Consider the following 23246-nt stretch of genomic DNA (forward strand, 5'->3'; position numbering starts at 1 on the left):
TTTGCATTTGTCTGCGCATGTTTATTTTATAAATTAATAAAAAAATATAAAAAATACGTCGCATTTGCGTTTAGGATTTAAGTTTACAATTGTTAGCAATTAAGTTTGTTTTACAAAAATGAAAATTACAAAAATAGGCATCTTTCGCATTTTTAGCATTTAATGTCCAATTGTACAATTTTATACTTAATTTTTACTTAATTGTGTGTTAATTATTATTGGGAGTTAATTTGCACTTTTATAAATTAATTTAGTTCTATATGTTAATTTAAGGATTTTTAGAATTTAGTTTTAGAAAAATAAAAGGAGAAAAGAGAGCAAAAATATAAAGAAAATCGGAATTGGGCCTCTTCTTCAAATTCAAACCACAGGCCCAAAACAAAATACCCAACCTTCCCCATGACCCGGTCCATTTCAACCCGGGTTGACCCGGTCCGCCCCATTAACCCAAATACCCAACACCCCTATCTTCCTACCTTACACTTCACAAAACAAAACAAAAAAAGAAAAAACCCTAAACCTAACACTAACCATCCACCCCCCCCCCCTTCCTCATCTTCTTCTTCTCCAAAAACACCCCAAGCTCCCCTCCCATGGCAGCCATGGCTGCTGCACTTCCCCCCGTCCCTCACACCTCCAACACACATAGCACACACCACGCACACACATCTCCAAGCAGCCATGACTGCTGCCTCATCTTCGTCATCGGAGCTCGTCAATGGAGCTCATCAATGGCGACCAGCAGATCCGCCATCGTCATCGCACCACCCAATCCATGAACAACCAAACTCTTGTTGCCCCGTCGAGCTCCAGCCATGGACGTGAGCTTCTGCTACGTTCAGTTTCGACGCTCCAAACGCAGCAACATTCAGTCCGTCACGTTCGTTGCGTCTTCATTTCTCCCTGGCGAGCTCAAAGCTCGGCCATGGCTGATCGTTCTTGCTTCTTCTTCTCCATTCGTCACTGCTGCTGCTGCGTTCTTCTCTGTCCGTTGCTGCTGCCCGTGCTTCTTCTTCTTCTCCAAGATCACGTTGGTTGCTTCTTTTTCAAGATCGTTGCTGCTGCGTTCTTCACTGTCCGCCATGGTTGCTGCCGCGGCTGCTGCTTCTTCATCTTCTTTTCTTTCACCATGGCTGCTGTCGCAGCTATTGCTTTCGTCGTCTTCAAGTCTGTTTATGTCAAGGTTTCGTTGGTTTCGTTTAAGTTCGTTCGAGTTCGTCGTTGGTCATTTACGGTCAGTTGTTCTAAGTTTTATTTCTTCTGTATTTTTGTTTGATATTTTCAGATTTGAAATTAGTATAAATTTTGATTCTTTTCTTGTTCGTTATTTTCACTTTGATTATTTCTTCAGTTTGTTTCATTTTTCTTATTTATTTTTAGATAGAAATTGTTAGTTTAATTATAATATTGTTAGATTTAAGTTGAGGATTCAATTAATTATTTTTCAGTTTGTTTTTATTAATTTTAAGAGGATTTAGTTTTAATATAGAAGAGTGTTAGTTTAAATCACTTGAATCCGTTCTTTGTTGTTTAATATAAATTTAATTCGTGTTCATTTTGTTTGAAATTTATTTTTAATTCAGTGATTTAATGTGAGTTTATGTTTTGATTTTTAATTTTTTTGATTTAGTTTGAATCATGTATTTTTGTTGTAATTTTGTTGAATTTAATTTGAAGATCAATTGATTATTTGAGTTTAGAGTTTCAATCTGTTTATTTATTTTGTTTAAAGTTTAATTTGAATTTGAGTTCATGCTTTGAATATATTTGTTTGTTATTGTTGGTGAATCTGAAAATAGGTTTGTTGTGTAAAAATATTGTTCAGTCAAAATAATTCAAGTTGTTTCTTTGTTGTTCATCATATAGTTTGAGTTTGTTCATAAAATCTGATTAGGAATTGGTTATAGCTGCTATATTTTGGTTAGAATTGATGCTGACGGGGTAGATTGGTAAATTATAATGTTTTCAGGGTCAAAATGGTAATTTCAGTAAGGTCAGAGGGGTATTTTTGGAATTAAATTCTGAACAATTATTTATTTTGAGTGCTCTATCAATTAGGATTAAAATAATCAATAATGGGGGGACAAGATATAATGGGGTATTTGTTTATTGTAGTGGAGGACAAAATATTAGGTAGTGGGATTAAAAGGGGGATGAGTGGGAATATAGTGGATTTTATGTTTAAAAAATACTGAAAGATGGTAATAAAGAGGAGGGACTTGATCAGATTTTAGGAGAAGAAGGAGAGATAGAAAAAAAAGAGTTGGATATTAAAGAGAGAGAAAAAATTCCGAAAATATTAAGACTTCAGAAAAAAGAAAAAATATTCTGGAAATTCAAAAGAAGAATAGTATACACCTGATATACAATTTAAATATTCTGATATACGGATTCAGAAATTAAGGGTTGAACATTAATTAGTCTTTCAAATCTGAAAAGATTCCCTTGACTTCTGTCCGTTGATTGTTGTTGGTGTTTCTGGATTTTTTATCTTGAGTTTTAAAATCCATCACTGGTTTCTCATTGCTGGTTGCTGGGTGTTGCTGTTGTTGTATGCTACTGAATTTCTGCTGATCTCCCTTTTCTTTTGCTTCCAATATCAGGTACACGACTGTAATACTAGCTATTGCAAGCTAATAATGTGGAAGCATGAATACATATAAAGAATTGAATTTTGAAGTTTTAATTTCGCTTTTATTTGTTCCTTTTATTGATTGTATTTAGGCTATTTCATGTATTACTGAATAATAATTGGAATAAGAGAAAATAACATAAGTTAGTCTTTAATGAATCAGTTTGGCAAAAAGGGTTAATTCACTAGTTATGAAGGTTTTAAGATTATTAACAGTAGGTTAATCGTGAACAAGTAGCTAAATTTAGCTAAGGTATGAATTTAAACTGAATTTCGTGAATTAGGCACTAAGGCACGATTTGAGTTCAAACAAGATTAGAAGAACGTTTAAGTTTAATAAACTTTTTAATAAGCATTAGTAATTATGGTTAAATCTAGTTTCAAATGGTTGTGAATAATTAATCTCAATATTTGTTTTATAACAATGCGAGTTTTAATCTAGCTATATTTGATTCTTTTGAATATTAGTTATCGAATTTTTATTTTATTTACAATTTTGAATTTTTGAGTAAAATTCCTTTTCATCAATATTTGTATTAATCTAGTAATTAGTATGCCATGCTTTCTTAAATAAATAAATAAATAAAAACTCGTAATTAATTAGGATTTTTTTTCTTTATTTTAGAGACTAATTTTAATAGAAAAATGTAGTCGCTTTAAGATTTGTCCATTTAAAATAAATGAGACGAGCCTCGCCTAGTAAAATATGTAGATTGCGGGGCCCTCACAAATGTATGCATTAATTATTTAGAACATCGGAGTTGGCCGTCTAGTGAAATTTTACGGCCTTTCCCAAAACAACAATACGCTAGTCGCTCTAGGCGCGTCTTTAACAAATTATTTTCTTAAATATGGGTGTGCATTTATGTAACCCAAATCCAAATCTCAACGGAGCCGAAATGTGTCGATAACCACGGGTGCATTGATTGCGACGTCGTTTGGAATACGTTTTCACAATGTTGTAATTCTCCGTAAAATAATAACAATAAATAAAAATAATAAGAGCGGCTAAAGGATAAAATTTGCACATAAGTTTATAATATGTATTATATCAGATAATCAAGCCGAATATAACAGTTGAGCGACCGTGCTAGAACCACGGAACTCGGGAATGCCTAACACCTTCTCCCGGGTTAACATAATTCCTTATCCGAATTTCTGGTTCGCGGACTGTAATACAGAGTCATTTTTTTCCTCGATACGGGATTAAATTGGTGACTTGGGACACCTTAAATCTCCCAAGTGGCGTCTCTGAATAAATAAATAAATCCCGTTTCGATTGTCCTTTAATTGGAAAAAACTCATTCTCCCCTCGCGGGGGCGGAAAAAGGAGGTGTGACAATGGAGGTACGCATTTCTGCAACAAACTGTTAAACAATGTCCTTGTAAAGTACGGGGTCAAGCATAAGGTCTCCACTGCCTATCACCCACAGACGAGTGGTCAAGTGGAGGTTTCAAACAGAGAAGTCAAGCAAATTCTTGAGAAAACAGTGAGTGCAAATAGAAAAGATCGGGCTAGGAAGTTAGATGACGCATTGTGGGCGTATCGAACAGCATACAAAACTACCATAGGTGCTTCTCCTTATAGATTGGTGTATGGGAAGGCATGTCACTTGCCCATCGAACTTGAGCACAAGGCCTATTGGGCAATAAAGAAGCTGAACATGGATGGGGACTTAGTTGGAGAGAAGAGGTTGCTGCAACTCGATGAGCTCGAGGAGTTTCGATTACATGCATATGAGAATGCCAAATTGTATAAAGAGAAGACTAAGAGGTGGCATGGCAAGCACATTCAACATCGAGAGTTTGAGCCAGGGCAAGAAGTTCTGTTGTTCAATTCGAGGTTGAAGCTTTTTTCCGGAAAGCTTAAATCTCGTTGGTCGGGCCCTTTTGTTGTGGTAAGCGTGAAGCCTCATGGAGTCATGGAGTTGAGAGATATGAGTTCAACTGGCACTTTCTTGGTGAACGCTCAACGGATAAAACATTATTGGGGTGGTGACTTTGCACGTCACAAGACCTCAGTGAACTTGAAGGATGCTTGAGAACATGTTGAGTCGTGACGCGACGTTAAATCAGGCGCTGGATGGGAGGCAACCCATTGAAATGTTGTAACCGTCGTGCCACGACATTAAATAAGGTTCTGGTTGGGAGGCAACCCAACGATAGTGGTAGTGTTTGATTTTGAGCTTTAACTTACTAACAAATGCAGGCAACGAAGGGCGGGTTAAAGGACCATCAACCAGGAGCAAAACAGGTGGAAAAAAATGCCAAAATGAACGCCCAAGAGCATGACCTCGCGCCCACTTCGCGCACAAGTTCGCACACCTGAGCGAACCATTCTGCCTGGAACAAAACAGCACCGCGCGAAGAAACGCGCGAACTCCAAAATTTCGCGCCAAAACTCGCGCGCCTGAGAGAACCATTCTGCCTGAAAACAAAAAAAGGACGCGCGAAGACTGCACGAGCTCGCACATTAGTTCGCGCACCTGACGGAACTCTTCCGGCGTTTTGTGTTTTTTTTTAGTTTTAGTTTTTCTTTTTATTTTTTTAGTTTAATTGGTTATTTTTTAGACACAATTACTCCCCTCCCCTTCTAACAAACAATACCCATTCCTCTCCCCCATTCTCACCCAAAAACACCCAACTCCTTCACCAAATTCCAGCACCCCTGCCCCCATCCCCCTCTCACGATTTTCTTCCCCAAACTCCCTAGCATCCTCCCCATTCTCCTTCACAAGGTATGAGCCCTAGTTGTAGTTTTCTTTCTTTTTCTCTTTCTATTTTCAGATTTTTTTTCTTTTTGTATGTTGTATCTTATGCCATTAGTGTAGATGTATTTGGTAATTTGGTGTCAAAACTTGGTGAAATATATTGTGGGGTTAGTTTGTTGCAAGTGTGGGGTGGATAGTACTTGATTTGGGTTATGTATGAGATTTGTGGGAGGCCCTTATTGCAAGACACTTAGAAAAGAGTTGTGAGAGCCTAATGCCCACAAGGTGTTTGTGGAAAGGCCTTAATGAGCATGATTATGTAGTTGTGACCAATTTTGCGTGTGAAGTCTGAGTAACCGTATTAAGTCATACTATTTTTGTTGGGCTGAGCTAATGTGTCCATGTTTTGCAGGTATTATGGCACCATCGAGAAAGCGCCAAGCCACGGGTCCATCCTCAAGCCGCCAAAGGGCGGCCCCTGCACGTCCCTATGACAGCAACAAATTTGTCTCCCCTGAGGCCCCGACCCGTTTTACAGAGAAGGCTACTAAGAAGCCAATTCCGGAGAGGGGCATTGACATCAAAAAGGTCAAGGAACGATGCCCCCACATGTATAATGAGTTGATGGAGCGGGGTTTGCAGGCCTTCATTGACGAGCCAGGGGAGGCTAATGTAATGGTTGTACACGAATTCTATGCTAATCTACCAGAGCATGTCAACCATGTGGTCACGGTGCGCCGCAAGGCGGTGGATGCCTCCATTGAGGCGATACACATAGCATATCAATTGCCCGACCCTCTGCCTGAGAATACTGACTTTTATGAATATGGGCGAAATCCAACCGATGCCAAGTGGGAGCGTTTCTTTGATGACATTTGCGTACCAGGAAAAATGGTAGAGTGGCTGGAACATGGAGAGAAGTTCCACTCCTCCGTCTTAACTCCAGAGGCGAAGAGCTGGTTGTATGTGATTAACAGTCGCCTTATTCCCTCCAAAAATACTACGGAGGTGAATGGACCCTGAGCTGCAATGATTTGGTGTTTCATCAAGGGTCTTCCCTCCGACATGGCCAAAGTGATCCACGACGAGATGTTTATCTGGTGCCCCCAACGCCTGTATGGGTTCTTTTTCCCATCTTTGGTGACTAAGCTTTGCAGGAAAGTGTAGGTGCCTGAAAATACTCGTGTGGACGGGCTGGTAAGAAGACAAGAACACCACGGGGGCAGCCCCAGCAGCAGCGGCAGGCGGAGAGGATGAGAGTGGTTCTGATGCATCAGAGGAGGAAGAGGATGAGCAAATGGATGTGGAGGGCGAAGCGCAAGCCCATGCGCCCAGCGCAACAGCTGCAGCACTGTCATGAGCAGCCTCCTCTTCAGGAACTACCAGAGTGTCCCGGCACACCACATTGGAGAAGGAGGTGGCTGATCTACGCACCTCTATGACTGATTTGGGCACTCGTGTGGACGCGATAGCTGACCGACAAGTCAAGTCGGAAAAGAAGTTCATGGGTTGGCTGCGAGCTTTGGGGCGTGCGTGCAACGTGAACCCCGAAACCATTTCCGATCAAGAGTAAAGCTTCAGGGAAGTCTCTTTACCTCACTGCTCTTTTAAATTTTAAGCCATGGGGACATGTCTTCTTTTTTAAGTGTGGGGTGGGGGATTCCTTCATTGTATGTTATATGTAGTTGTACAAATTGCTGGGTTATTTTGTTTGTTTCATGTTGACTTGATAGTTTTTGTTAAGCAGGATTAGTTTTTTTTGTTAATTTAGATAAATGGCTCGGCCCGACGATGGATCCTTTTGCGACGGGGTTCTTGAGGGACTGAGTCGAGAAAAAAAAACTAAAAAGATTGTAGGCTCTTCCTGATGACGGATCTTTTAGACGATTTTCTTGAGGGAAGTGAGTCTAGAGAAAACAACAAAAAGTTTTTTTATTTTTTTCTTAGGTAGTGTAGCAATTCCCCCTTGGTTTTTCTTTAAGCCGCAGTTCTTTTCCAAGGGTTTATCTTGAACCGGGCATAGGTAGTTTGTATTGTTGTTTTCTTTTTGATTTGTAGATTAGGGTAATGGGCTACGAGCTATAAAATTGAAAGAGAACCCATATCGTTGACACACCTGAACACAATAGACCTTAGAGTGTAACGCTTAGTCCTAATTGTTGAATCTCACTGAAAGTGCCTTAATTTGTATGTTTGTTACTGAATTGAATGCTCGTAATAGAGTGTCTTAATGAGCTGATCTGAATGAGTCATATACCATATGTGGTGAGTATTTGTGTAGTCCATGTATTGTACTTGTGTCTAGAACTTGCCCGGTATGTGAGTTGAAGCGAAATTTTAGGTGATGCTCGGTTTGAAAAAATGATGTTAGGCTTTCTTTGACCTTTTTGAGCTTAATTGCTTATCACAAATAAAATTTGTCCCTAGTTAACCCTTTTCAGTCTTTAGACTTTTGTTTGGCACCCGCATTACAAGCCTATAGCCTTTTGTTCTTAATTGACATTGTTTTGATCCTTTTACCTTTTAAAGCACTTTAATTGTGACAGGAGCGCTAAAAGAAGTAAAAAGGAAATAAGTATGGGGTGACTTTTGAGTGGAACCAATAATAGGATGAAAGGTGCACTTATGTTGTAAAAGAATGCACCACTAGCAGAAATTGAGTGACAAGAAGAATAAACTTTATAAAAAAAAAAGAGATGATTATATTGTGTCTTGTTCCAGCTAGTGAGAATGAATTAATAGAGTGCTTAAAGAAGAAGGGAGTATTTATGGGATGATATTGTGTATGAATGAGAAGTGGGTTGAAGAATGTGCGCTAAAAATTGCTCATGTGATGTGTTAAAGTGCTTAGGGGTTGAGTCAATATTCCTAAATACATCCTACCCGTCCCTTATCCCACATTACAACCATGAAAAAGTCCTAATTGATTTTGGATCGAGCTAGCTTACATTAGTAGAGATTTACATTAAGGGCAAACTTATGGTACCAATTGCATGCATGTGACCTCTTTTGTGAGAGTGAGTGATTTCCTTGATATATGTGAGTATATGAATTGAATGTTGTGGATTGAACTTAGTTTTTGTTGATGTAATTGTGAGGGCATATGGTTCATGACGGAAAAGTAAGTCTTGACTTCTGTGTAGAGTACTTTGAGGAAGTGTGAATATTGCATGACACTTGAGAATCGACTTTGAAGCTAGGATTGTTCACTGCTAGGAGTAATACACGTACATTGTTCTAGGTGTAATACGTTAAGGGAAATGGTTGAGTGAAAGATTCTCTAGAGAGTATAGTTGATTGCTCGAGGACTAGCAATGAATTAAGTGTGGGGTGTTGATAATAGGCGAAATCTAGGTGATTTAGCTATTGTTTATGCTTTCGCTTGATTATATTCCAATGACATATTATGGTTAATTGATGAAAAATAGGCTTTAATTGTGATATGTATACATTGCAGGATGAGGAGCCTATATGATGCTTTCAAGAGGATATTGGAATAATTTATGAACAAGAACAACCCCTCGGAGTTGAGTGCGTGCAAGGACGAGACGAAAAATGGACGAAATCAAGCTCCAGGTGCGCGAAGAAACGCGCGAAGCCGCGCAGGAGTTCGCACGTAAGAAAGGCCGAGGCAGAATCATGCGCGAAGTTATGCGCGAGCTAGCGCGTGTCCGATCCGGAAAACGTTATTTAGGGGTAAAATTGGAAATCTAGAGAGAAACCCACTTAACCTATATAAAGTCAATCTCGCCCAAGGTTTAAAAAAAGGTTTTCATAGTTTAGTGCAAGAAATAGAGAGGCAAGAGGCAAGGAGGAGTTTTGACCATCAAGTTCTTCTTTTCTTCTCTTGTTTTTGCTATTTTGTGATGAATACTAGTATGAGTGGCTAAGACCCATTGTTCTAGGGTCATGGGTAAAACATGAATGTTGTTGTTTGAAGTTTAATTCGACAAAGTCGATTTATCATATTGGGTTGTTTATTTAATTCTGTTCTTAATTATTTTGTTGAGTAGCTAACAGTGAAATACTATCTACGAATCTTTAGTTGAACTCTAAAGTGGGAACTTTAGATTGCATATAGAGTTAAATAGAGCAAGTTCTTGAACACGGGCCTCGGGGAACGGATTCGCAATTGGGATAGACATATACCCAATTGCCTTGCTTGGTTGAAATACAGGAATTGTAAATGTGTTCTTGTTAATCTTAATTCCATAGACATATAGGCATTGAGTTGACTTGAATAGGCGAGTAAGAACTCGACAGATTCTTATGAGTAATATCAACTCTATCAATCAATAACCCTGATAAATTGATTAGTCATTTTAAGCCAAGAACACAACACGATTGTTAACTATGCCCGTGACTCTGGAATATCCTCTCCTATTGTTTGTTACTCGAAATTGCTATTCCTTTGGTTACTTGCTTTAGTTAGATTAATTCTTTATAGTTTAAGTAGTAAAACAATTACATCTCTCTTTTGTGAACAATCTCTTCGGTAGATAAAGAAATTAGGTTTGAATCAGTCAACAGTTAATCATAAGTGTTCGTGGGAACGACACTCTACTCACTACTCTATTACTTGACGATCACGTGCACTTGCGTGAATGTTTTTGGTCGCAACAATTATTTCACCATTTCTATCAATATTGCTTGTACAAACGCTACGTATTTGTTTCCGTAAGTGTGAGTGTGATTTTGTGTGAAATTTGAAATTTTAATTCAGATTTCCTTGTATGAAATTTGAAAGTGTGATTTTGTGTGTGTGTATATATATATATATATAAAACACTATCATAACACAAATAATGTGAATAAATTAATGAAAAATAGTCAGTAACATCCACCTTATGATATTAATAGAAAATTTCAAAGCAACATAGTTCGAGAATCTTTCAATACATTCACCTTAGTTTTATCCATAAAGTTTTGCTAAAAAATCTGAAAGAACTGAAAAAGGTGAATTTACAGTCCTCAGATAGATAACTGCGGTTTTTCTTTATTACTTATATTATTTGCTTTTAATCGATGCTAAAGATAAGGGAAAGTTAGGACTTTTTGAGGGACATTCACAGCATCCAACCAGGCACCATACCATTGACGTTTTGGGCATTTGTTACTGCTGTTATTTGGCTAGAAGTAGTTATTGGATCGTACCTGTAACAAATGAAAATAAAGAATTTTAGTTTTGGCCCAGCACATTTAAATTTTGTAGAAATGGCGTGGGATAGCCACTTTTTAACATGGTGTTTAGTTTTTATCCAGTATTTTTAATGCTGGGCAAAAATAGTCACTACTCTATTAAAATTAATACGAAAAGATATTTTTACCCTTTCTTCATGAGTGCTGTGTAAATATTAAGGACATGATGTCCTTAACATTTACATTGCACACATGAAATTAAGGACGTCATGTCCTTAACATTTACAATGCACATATGAAGTTAAGGACATAATGTCTTAAAGTTTAACAACAGAAAATGCAAATACCTGACACTTTATCCTTAATATTTACACAGCATTTATGAAGTTAAGGACATCATGTCCTTAATATTTACACAACACACATAAAGTTAAGAACACTATGTCCTTAACATTTAGACTACACATATGAAGTTAAGGATATGAGGTCCTAAAGTTTAACAACAGAAGGTGCAAATACAAGTAAATGACATTATGTCCTTAATATTTACACTGCACACATGAAGATAAGGATGTCATGTCCTTAATATTTACACTGCACATATGAAGTTAAGGATATGATGTCCTAAAGTTTAACAACGGAAGGTGCAAATAAAGGACACTTTGTCCTTAATATTTACACAACATTCATGAAGTTAAGGACACCATGTCCTTAATATTTATACAACATTCAAGTCTAGCACAAGGGTATTTTCGTCTGGGCAAGTAAAAATTTATTAAGCACTGGCAAAAGAGTAAATACATTTTAAACAGTAGCTAAAGAGTAAAGACATCTCTAATTAGTGCCTAACTGTGCACTTCCCCCTTAATTTTTTTTTTATTACATGGGGGAATTAGAGAAGGGGAAGGAAAAAGGGACCGCGGGAATATTTGAACCACACCAATTGTGTGAAAGATTCCCATCAACACTACTAGATAAATTTGTGCGTAAAAATTAATTAAAATCGCAATAAATAGTAGTAGATAGAAAATAACTTTAAGAAAATAATGAGTTTAATACTAAGAACCTTAAAGGTTGAACCCACAAGTTTAAATCCTAAATCCGTCTCTGATCGGTTGTTTGTTGAGGTGTTTCACACTAGAGCAAGGCTTGCTCGTCACCAATCCCTCAGTTGCAAATGCAAATAAAAGTAACATAAATGACAATTTAGAAGTAGGTAGACTTTACCCAATTTGCAAAGTAGAGTTGCAGTCTAGAGGTTGGAAGAAACCCTGAGATTGAGCATGTTGCTGACTATAAGTGACACTTTGCTCACCTCCCCATGGTTGCTGCAGGTTGTTTTCAGTATATATTTCTTCCAGCTAAAACATAGACATTACAACACAATTTGGAACATCCATAAGAAAAATAATAAAGTTTCCACTGATAAGGCACATATTCACATAGGTAAATAAAATTGATGATCGATAAAATCAGGAATGATATATTTCTAACAACACCAAACAAGAATCAATATATAAGAGAGTTACAATCACATGTATTGGCTACCCACCCTACCTTTCTTTCAAGTAGCTTATTAGCCTCAAGCCACAATTTCTCCTGTACATATAATGAAAAGCTTATGTGAATTACTGTTGAATACATGAGATTTTGACCTAATAACATTTCCAAACCAAATGAGAATTACCTTAGATTGAAGATCAGTAAGCTGGTCAAGCATCAGTTGTGTCTACAAAGCAGCCAGAAGGTACAATAAGAAAAATAAGATGAGATTTGTAAATATTACTAGGGCTAGCCATCGAAAAAATGAAGGAAAAAATTTATTTTAAAATTATGGTGGATCAGCCGTCACAATTTTTTTTAATGGTGAATTAATTGTATATGTTTATATTACTAAGCTTACCCTGGTGGACCTAATGTGTTTGAGGGAAGTATCTAGTTGGACTTCAAGATGATCAAGATCATCTATATTCAGAGGCCCCAAGTCTTCTCCAAGAAGGTGTCTGTCAAAGAAAATGTCAAGTATAAGTTACCAAGAATACATTGAGATGTACATCCTTGTAATATGTCACATATTTAGGTTAGCTATATGGTTTACCTTTGATATCGCTGCAGTGACTCATACTTGGCTTTGAGTTTCAAGTATTCCCTACAGCTGCTTTGCTGCAATGAACGAGATGATCAAAACTTGAAAGAGGTCAATTCAAAAGATGAATCCTGTTTTTTAATACCAAAAGTTTTTATTGTGCAAGCGATAGAGCTCGAAGACAGATCCGGGACTTTAATTCTATGGGTTCAACCTTTATTGTTCTTAGCATTGAATCTATTATATTTTTAAAAAAGTTATGGGTTCTGACCCGCTATATGTTGTAATTTTAGAGAAATTTTTATGCTAAATTTAACTCTGTGTCGAAAGTACTGAGTTCAGATGCACACGGTACTATAACACTACATACGCCTCTGATCGAGCTCACTATTTATTTATTTCTTACACATAAAGTGTGGGTTTTCAACTCCTCAAAAGGTTAAATCTTTCTTGCTTTTTTGCGAAAAAACTACGAGGAAAAATTCTGATCAAATTAGCAACATTCATGTTAGAAAGCAATCAAATTACACTAGTTATATACTGTGGCAAAATCGTATAATTATCATTCTTTGTTCTAAGGGATGGGGGAATGAAGTTAACTAGCTTTAGTTACCTCATTATCTGTGATAATTGATCGGTTGACTTCCAGTGTACCATAGCTGCATTTTTGGTACCTATCGAGGGTTTTGAGCATACTGATATGCATAGGCAACAAAATAAAAGGAAAAGTTAATTGTTAGTGTACCACAAAGAGATGTATGTGTTACGAGTCCGAACCTTAGGGAATGTTTGTGTAATAATTATCCCTAATATGTCCCATATATAATAGGTTATTATCACTGGAAATCTGGAAAAATTGGGAGATATGAACGATAGTCTCTGTTATTTATTTTGGCAGATTTATTCTACCCAAAATTTGTATTTCAAATACACTAGTATCTAGGAACGTGCGTTGCACGTTAATAATGATACATGATAATTAAATATTTATTTATATAAAGGAACAATAAAATTTAATTAGTGAGAGAAATTTTATGTATAATAATACAACAATCGTCTAATTACCGAAAAATATTATTACATTAGCATAATACATAAATTTAAAATTAAAAGACATCATCAAAACTTACACAAATTATCAATTTTGTCTTGTTAGTTAAATAATTATGTATTTTAGTTTAAACGTATTTAATGTGATGGTATCTTAACAAACACTTCTTTGTGGACAATACTTTTTTGTGTATGTTTTCTCCTAATGCTTTGGTTGCTCTGCCTTAACCAGAACTCTTGTTGTCGATCTTAATATCCCTCTTGAAAGTGCAACATACAGTTGTTCGTGCAAGAAAATATAGTCTAATATTTAGGATGTTTGTCCTTGTGCTTTTTATATTATATTTGTAAAATATAAAATACTAAAAATTATTTTCACACAAATTTAAAAAGATATTCTTTAGTTTCGGAAGATGAAAGTTGAATTCAGGGATAAGAATATACTTAGAAGCACATTGACCAGTATCATAATTTTTGCATGTATGGTGTTATTGTCAAAACTTCTATATACCATCTCTGTGCTATTACATAAGTTATTCGGCGTATCTAAGTTTTTTAGTAACAGGACGGGCATATTTTTCTTCAAAATCAACCTATATACAATGGAATATCACTTTTAACTTAGTCTATTATATATTCGGTGACACTAACATACGTAAGAAATAATATATTTGACAACAAACATGTATGGTAGAAGGCCATTTGGTATTAAAGTATTTAAGCGTTCTTCTTGGTAATAATTATTGGTACCGTTTTCTTCTGAGTCAAAAACAAAAAACATTTTGTTTTGACTATTAAAGTTTGCAATCAACATATTCATTTGTGCTAGCTAAGATATTTTTTTTAATTCAATCATGCGATTTGCACAAATCACGTTTTAATCTAATGATAGAAATATTTTCCTTATTAAATGCATTACTATTACCATTGGGATTGATAACCAAGTGTTCAAGAAGAAACAAATCATCTTTTATTGGATGTTCTTCTTCGTTTCCGACGCGAAGCAAGAAAACATTGTATACTGGATCTGGTCTTACTTTAAATTTCTTGTTAATTGAATCTTTTTTCCTTTGAGGCAGGGAGTATAACTTTGGCAAGCTAGCTTTTATAGTCTACGCTTTTGTCGATTTTGGAACTACTGGTAGTACGTGACATAAATTACCTCCCAAACCATTAATTTTCCACCAAACAGGCCATTAATATTCAATATATCTCTAGAACTCCGGGCAATTATTTCGATTGTTTGACACTTAGCCATAAGTGCTTCATATCATATTATCAATTTTGCTTTCCTTATAAATTTTGCATCATTGCTCTGCTTTGATATATTTGTGATGGTTCTTTAAGTTGTTTAAAGATGTATATCAAATCTAAAGTGGGTGGCCTCGCAATAAAATCGTTATTGGTACACCATTTGCTCTTATTGCTAATAGTGTCATTCTTCTTGATATGATATTTGTAAGCAATGCATGACATAGAAATATTATTTCGATTCCGCCGAAGGCATCTACAAAGAATAATCTCGTTATAGCATAATCATTTTTTTATAATATAATGTTAAAAGCTTGTTCTTGTTTATGATTTAGCTTTGATTGTGCTTCCTCAAACACTTGTAAGCATTTTGATTCTTAATAATATACTAACCTTTTTACTTTGTGTTCAAACGCTCATTTTATAGAATAAATTTATGTACCCTAAGATTTTTTTTTAGACTTGAATAAAATTTTTACTCATATGATGAATTTAAAAAATAATTGAATAGGATTCTCTTGCTAAATAATTAATTAAAAGATTTAATTATTTAATTTTAACATAAAAAATAATTTATTCTATGTTGATTCAGATCTTAATATTAGTTCATCTCTTGTTTTAAATATTTAATCTTAACTATAATTTTATCCACTATAAATTTTATTTTCAAAGATTAAAAGATTGATATGACATTTCACTTTTAGATATTTATGTCTGTAGAATCATTAGTGATATTGACTCTTATCAACCATTTTTTTCTCTTTCTCACACATTTATATTCTTAAATATTTTCTTAGTTGTTGTTTAATAATTGTTTAATATTACACGAAAAATTGACTAAAAAAATTATTTGAGTAGAAAAATAGTTTAAATATAATATAAAAAAATATTTTTATGAAGGTATTTTTTTTTCAATTTCAACTCTTTATGAAGTCCATTTAATACAACTTTTATTTTTTCTTGGTATTATACTTTATAGAGTGGTAATAATACGGAGTATTTTTATGAAATTAATTTTATTAATTTTAAAAATTAAAAATTAGAATAGAAGGTATTGTAATCCAAAAAAAAAAGTTACTGCAGTTATGTCCTTTTCTTATGAATTCTTCCGTTTAATATTTTAGGGCTATTTTGGTATATTAAAATTGTATTTATGCTATTATAATAATATGTGCTCTCTTTTTTCTAATGAATATGGACAATAACATACATTCTCAAATTAAATTAGTAATAGGACATTATAATATGTTTTCAAATTAAATTAGTAATAGGACTTTTTAAGAAGTATATCCTGAAAGTAATAGAATTACATGACTAAAGATATTTATTTTTTCTCAAATGTACCGGAGTACTTAATTCACATATTGGGTGAAAATTCTTCTGCAATCTGTTATGTAGCTTAATAGTATGTGCCATCTCACCGTGATAGTTTTTTAATTGACATTATGAATCAGGTATGGGATGATATTTACTCGGGCAAAGTTGAGGAGGACAGTTACAGTCGGAAAGTAATTATACTAATAGGATTCCTAACGTGTAGTATTATGTCCTAAAACTAATAGGATTATAAGGCTAATATGTAGAATTCTGGTTATGTCCTTTTATTATGAGTTATTATACTTAATATTATAAGGTTATTTTTGTAAACCGACATTGTATTCATGTGTTTATAATAATAGATTACTTAAGGACTGTTTTGGTTTAATTTGTCAGACATCATACAGAGAATTAATCAAGAACAATGATGTCAACTTACCCCCTTAGCTTGCAATAAATACTCCTATGAACCCAAAATTTGGGAATTGCAATACAAAGCATTAATTTATGACATATATATAAGTCATAAGATTCGACTAGGAACATATATTTCACTCAATCATTTTCATGATTTTAGATAATTATACTAAAACACTAATGTTTTTACTCTAATGTTATGTTTGCCGTCACTAATCGATGTATTTGCCTTCGTTAAAGGAGTCACTACTTCTCTTCACTTGACTTAGCATTTCAAATGACACCTAAATGGAAATTTATTCTACTTATGAGTTTTGGATTATGAGGTGCCAAAATACATGAATGCCAAGAACATGGAAGTCATCATCAAGGTAGCAATAGGCATGCTTTGGGTAGAATTACCGATACTAATTGTGCATATGAAAGGTAACAGTCCGTACAAGCTGGACTAGACACAACTTTTGAAGAAATATATAGCAGTGTAGCACTAGACATGCATGCCAAATAAGCATAGAAATGACCAGAGGATTAGGGTTAGGAATTTTAATCGGTTTAAGTTACTGGGTTCTAAATTTATAATTTGTATATATTTAATGATTTTTAAGACAAATATAGGGTTCGAACCAAAGCTACTGGTTCAGCCGAACCCGCTTTCGGTACTCTAGCTCCGCCCCTAGAAATGACACCAGATAACCACTCTAAAGAGTTGCTATTTAGCATTAGCCAGTGCCTCCTGAATTTCAGTTTTTCAGGACAAATGTCCTAAATTATCCTAAAATTAAGATTTTTAGTTTAAAAGTTCAGGACAAATAATACTGTCTAATCTCTAAATAGCATTCCTGAGAATGACTATCTGTACACTTAACCCCAAATAAGCTTTAAGAGGTTTGGTTCAGGGGTTGCCAAATTTTAAGCTGAGCATATCCCAGAATCCCTTGTTCCAGCTTCTGAAACTCTAAGTGAGGACAATTGACGACTCAATTACAAAATGTAAACTACAAGTGGACTTCTTTAATTAGCTCCCGACCCAAATTAAATCAGCTACATCGTGGTACTACATATGCTACAGCCTACAGCCAATTACCCAATAAACATCTTAAATCATTTTCTTTTTTAATTGAAGAGCAATATACGATGGGCAATTGCATGACCTATTACAAATGAGTACGATCATGGGATAAAAAGAGGGATCTTGAAGACCAATTTGCTAAAAGAGGAAGTCTTTAGTAGGGTTTTGCCATGCATCATTAAAAAGATCAAAGACCTTAATTATCATGTAATCCAACAGGTGCTGGACAGTGTTTTATCTGGTTACTCCAATGTATTTTAAAAGGTACACAACGTTGTAATTACATACTGATAAAACACCTGTTCAGATCTGCACGTACGACTATATCCTCAGCCCTTTTACCCTTTTTTCTTAACTTCAAACGAGAGATTGTTGATATATATATGATCAATATTTTATTTATCATTATTTAAATATTACTAGGATTTTCATGCTATTTTAGTTTAAACCTAAAAACCAATGAAACAAAATTCCTCTTCAAGTAGTACTGCTCGTTTATAATCCATGAAAGGAAACAGATATTGCATAATATTTTTTTTAATAAGGTAAATTGTATTAATCAAAAGGGAGAGAACTCCCCTATACAAGAAGTATACCAAAAAATAGAGAATTTACATCAAAATGGATCTTGCATAATATATAATCGGATTGGTCAAATTGGTAGGAAATATATATGATGTACACTAAAAACCTAATTTTGTATTGGACAAGATCTAAGAAAAGCACCATACTACTAATATACAGCTATAAAAATCAAAATAAAGGTGAAACAAGAAGCAAATGATAGCAAAAACAAAAGCAAAGACAGATCTTACAAATAAAAGAGATCAAGAGATGGAAAAATAAATACTTGTTGGAGCTGCAGAACTCATATAGCTTGCCACGATTAGAGAAGATAATAAGAGCAACCTCAGCTTCACAAAGCACAGAGAGTTCATAAGCTTTCTTGAGCAATCCATTTCTCCTCTTTGCAAAAGTAACCTGCCTATTAATCTTGTTCTCTATCCTCTTCAGCTCCACTCTTCCTCTACCCATCCCCTTCTTATATATATATATTTTTTAATTTTGATTTATTTTCCACTTTCTTCTCTTGGGTAACAACTGGTCCTCTTTTCAGTCCTACTGATCAACCAAATTTGTGAACGAAATGAACAAAAAGAACTGCAAACCCTAGCTAGAGAGAAAAAGAAATGATTTTTCTGCGAGTCTTTATAACAAAAGAAAAAATGAACATGGGTTGTTGGCTATGGCATTTCCTCTTAGCTACTTTATCTTCTTCTTGTTTTAGGAATCTTTGTTTTAACCTTAGGATTTGCTTAGGCACTCCAAATTTAAATACCTCAGAGCTTTAGGGTTGGTCTTGTCTCCACTGAAGTTTCATGAATTTAGCCAATGCATTAAAGGGATGTCTAGCACGCGATTTCTGAAGCGTGGTGACCACGCCGGATGAGTATTCGCAGTTTGAGCGACACGCCTCTAGTTAAGTGTTAGTTCTTTGGGTTTTCAATTGTGCGGTCCATCAGAGAAAAAACAAAGTCGTGTATTGAATTAGTTGAACACGCGTCGATTGACTAGTGGTTGTTACATATATATCATGCACACCAATTTTCAATTACAAAATTTTCGAAAAAGATATACTCTTCTCGCTTTTAAATTAAATTTCCAAACTTACTAATATAAAACCCATGAAATATTGATTTTCAGGATGCACTATTGAGTTTGTTTAGAGACAGAGCTAGGATTTGAAGTTTGTGGATTCTAAACTTGACGTCGAACTCATAGCATGTCTTAGTTATTGGGTTCACAATTATATACTAATACAAATTTAATAGATTTTCTAATACAAATACAAGATCTATACAAAAGTTGTTGGGTTCGGCCGAACCCATAAATATTACCCTACATCCGCCCGTGAGTTTGTTGTTGACACTTTAAATAAAGATAAGCTAATATATTACTATGTGATAAAGGTGAAATGCTATATTATTTGATATATTTAACTAAACATTTTCATCCAAAAATTTAACCTGCACTTATTTGTTAAAAGTTAATTTTGTTGTTTTCCTTAATATTGAATTGGATGTAGTTCAATTACCTTTTCAGAATAAATCTTAGAATTTTACTAAATAAAAGATGTGACGACATAATTTAGTCACAGCTATATTTTCTTTGGGGATTAGAAAGGGATGATAGATTACTGATTTTGCAACAGAAAGAGTATTTCTTTCTTCTTTTTTTGGGATAATGAGATGTCGAGTCAATTAATTTTGTAGCTCTTTACAAACTTAGATTTTAGTTTTATAACCCTACATCTTTTTTTTAAGTTATAAAGTATAAGGGACAACAACAACAACAACAATAACAATAACAACCTAGTAAAATTCCACTAGTGGGGTCTGAGGAGGGTAGTGTGTACGCAAACCTTACCCCTATTCAGAGAGAATAGAGAGGTTATTTTCGAAAGACTCTCGGCTCAAGAAGACGAAAAAAAACAATACCAGTACCATCAATTGAAATTATAAGAAAAATAGCATCATGAAAATGGGGAAGTAGATGCAAAGCAAAATCGATAAATAATAGATAGCCCGGCACTATAGAAAACTAAAGAGAAGTTAAAAGTGGACCAATTGGATTCTATAGCGGTAATTATGTTATCGTGGCACCTTTTGAATAAAAGACATGACATTTCTGCTTTTTGTAAACTGGAAAAGAAAAAAACTCGTTTATGTTGAAATTTTCAGTTAAGTGGCACTTAATTAGCACGAATAAAACGTAACCACTTTTAGTAAAATAACAACATCTCAGAACACTTGGAAAAAAGGAAGTGACAATATAATGAGACTAGGAGTACTATCGACTTGATTAATAATGACCTAATCTATAGAATGCTTAATGGGCTCTTTGATAAATGACTTTCAGTGTCTAAACTTCAAGTGCCTCTTTGGGAAATTATGTTAAACATTGTAGATCTAGTGTACATCAAACAAAGCGTTGTGGCTGCTTTTTATGGATTTTTTAGCCTCCAAAAAAAAAAAGATTAAGGGTGTGTTTTGGTATAACAGAAAATGTTTTCCGTGGAAAATATTTTATCTTATTCATTTTCCGGTGTTTGGTACACAAATTAAGGAAAATGACTTCTCAAGAGTATTCCTAAATAATTTAGATATAATAAACATAAAGTCATAAACTTTCAAACCAATAACCTTCCGAACCCACAAATTTCATAAACTTTCGAATCGCTAAACTTTCAAAACCGCGGAATTTCGAACCCGTAAACTTTATAATTTCTAAACACATAAACCTCCGAACTCATAATTTTGGAACTTGTAAAATTTTGAACCTTTAAACCGATAAATAAAAAAATTAAAACTGAAAATATATTTAAAAAAAAATTATTGGGGGGGGGGGGGGGAGGGGTGTAAAACAAAAAAAAAGTAAGGAAAAAACAAAAATTTAAGGTAAATTTGTTCGGGCAGGTGTGAGGGTTGGGGTGGGTGGGTTAGAAAAACGAAAAAACAAAAATTGGAAATTGGAAAAAAAAGATTAAGGTAATTTTTTTTTTTGTGGTGGGGAGGGGTGGGGTTGGGGTGGGCATGGGGTGGAGGGGTAGTAGTGGTAACGGAAAAACTGAAATTTAAAAAAGAAAAAAGCCTTTTTTGGAGATGTGGTGGGGTGAGTTGGTGAGGGTGGGGAAAGTTAGAAGGAGTTTTGAAAACTATTTTCTCTTCTCTTGATAAGGAAAATGAGTTCATAAGGAAATATTTTCCAAAACATTTAAGCGAACCAAACATGAAAAAATTGAAAAATAATTTCCGAAAAATATTTTTGTTCGTACCAAACACACCCTAAGGCTAGTAACCACACACATATATATAACATCTTCTATTATTTTCCAAAATGTGAAAACACTTGTTAAACTCTTATTAGAAAATTAATCTGAAATGTGAGATTCGATTTGCATATTAATATGAACCACAGTTTTTGTTGACAATGACGTATCATGTTAATGAAATGCCCAAAAACCAACAAGAGTCAAAATCATAGGAGTTTCCAATTTGTTGGGACATTTCTTCCATTGAAGTGTCTTGTCTTGATAATCCTTTCGAGCACTCACATAAACTAGAAGAACGCTTAGCTTAGTTATTCAAGATGGGATTTTGGTTTTAAAAATATAAAATATGAAACAAATACATGTTAATAGCGTTGCGAAAAATTTAACGTACCCACAAAGTAATCATACTTATAAATATAATATGTTATATTCATTCCAGACACATTACATACGATGGTAACAATTTACAGGGAGATGGTTTAAATTATCTACTAAAAAAGATAAAAGGAAAATATAAAAATTAAATTAAATTGGAAAGGACCAGTATTATTAAATTGCTTTTAAGATTTTCAAAATTTTATAAGGGTAAAAAACAAAATGTGAAAAACTTAGGGGAGAGAGGACGGCGTCCCTGCCTAGGTGTGGTCGCAGTTAGCACTCACACTAGTCCAATGGCATTTATCTTATCAGCCACACTAAAACTAGAATTTGTAATTAATTTTGATTGTCCAATAGCAAATGTGTTCTCATAAACGGTGTTTTGTAATTGTATCGCACTCTTAGATCAACAATTACTAATGAGTTAATAGAGTTGCATGAGATGTTTTCTCTATGCTTGTAACCCTATCAAGCGGTGTCATAGCAACATATATGTGTCATGTGTGTGGATGGAAAGGACATGGGATGTTAGATTGTCATAATATGTCGTGCTTGTATAACCCTCTTAGGCTATGGCATAACACATTTGTAGGGACCTATTACATAATGAATTTTTGGGCTTCATGTGTAGTACACTTAATACAACTAGGAGCAGGTAGGAGCAACTAGGACCTACAGGTTATATTTTTACTTTGGAGGTAGTAGTATTTGTTGAAAATAAAAAATACAAGCAATAGTTGCTAATTTTACCTTGAGGCTGAACTAATTATTTTAGCTTTAGTGAAGAAGCGAATTGGCTGAGAAATTTATTATCTTAAATTCTTTATTTTGAAAAACCAATTCCGTCTATTTTAATGCATTTGTGATAACACGCTACTATTGGTAGAGTAGAAAACCATTATTACAAGGGTAAATCGAGACCTATATAAGGAGAAAAAATAATATTATGAGATATTTGACAAGTGGTATAATTAATATTGATTATGTGGTAATCGTGCAGATCCACTAACCAAGGTCTTGGTAAGAGAAAGGGTCTAGATTACAACGATGAGATGTGATTAAAGCCCATAAATTTATAAGTCATATATGAGGAAACCCAACCTAGGGACTAAAGAACCTATAACTAGGTTTAATGGGAAGAACGAATCATATGATGGCTCGTTTTTGAATGCACTATTACATTTATTACTATTTCATCCCTTTGTTGTAGGTGCATTTATCCTGTAACGACTTGTGTAACGACTTGTGAAGTTGAGTTTTTATTAACTCTTAATGAAAATCTGTAGCTCGTATGAGTGGGGTGTTAGAGTTATAGGAGCACCCTTGATAGATTTCACCTATGTGAGTGTAGGAGTAGGTCGCTT

At 34.6% G+C, this 23246-nt stretch overlaps 1 protein-coding gene across 1 annotated transcript; it reads right to left on the reverse strand.

Annotated features, from left to right (window-relative positions):
- Positions 1 to 10170: 10170 nt before the first annotated feature.
- Positions 10171 to 18988, reverse strand: LOC107776641 (agamous-like MADS-box protein MADS2). The gene is made up of 8 exons (XM_016596552.2): positions 18523 to 18988; positions 13182 to 13263; positions 12581 to 12645; positions 12386 to 12485; positions 12170 to 12211; positions 12040 to 12081; positions 11710 to 11843; positions 10171 to 10497 (listed from the first exon to the last, which is right to left on the reverse strand). Exons 1-8 carry the CDS (start codon positions 18705 to 18707, stop codon positions 10410 to 10412), a joined length of 738 nt encoding a protein of 245 aa, XP_016452038.1. The 5' UTR covers positions 18708 to 18988; the 3' UTR covers positions 10171 to 10409.
- Between the last annotated feature and the right edge of the window lie 4258 nt (positions 18989 to 23246).

The sequence above is a fragment of the Nicotiana tabacum genome, chromosome 3 (assembly GCF_000715075.1).
Source record: "Nicotiana tabacum cultivar K326 chromosome 3, ASM71507v2, whole genome shotgun sequence".
NCBI classification, from domain to species: domain Eukaryota; kingdom Viridiplantae; phylum Streptophyta; class Magnoliopsida; order Solanales; family Solanaceae; genus Nicotiana; species Nicotiana tabacum.

Excerpts from the sequence above, each read along its gene's own strand:
- LOC107776641 (XM_016596552.2), bottom strand. The coding sequence starts at position 18,707 with ATGGGTAGAGGAAGAGTGGAGCTGAAGAGGATAGAGAACAAGATTAAT. Across the intron at positions 11,844-12,039 it reads ATAAGCTACTTGAAAGAAAG|CTGGAAGAAATATATACTGA; the intron begins GTAGGGTGGGTA and ends TCTATGTTTTAG. Across the intron at positions 10,498-11,709 it reads AACTCTACTTTGCAAATTGG|GTACGATCCAATAACTACTT; the intron begins GTAAAGTCTACC and ends CATTTGTTACAG.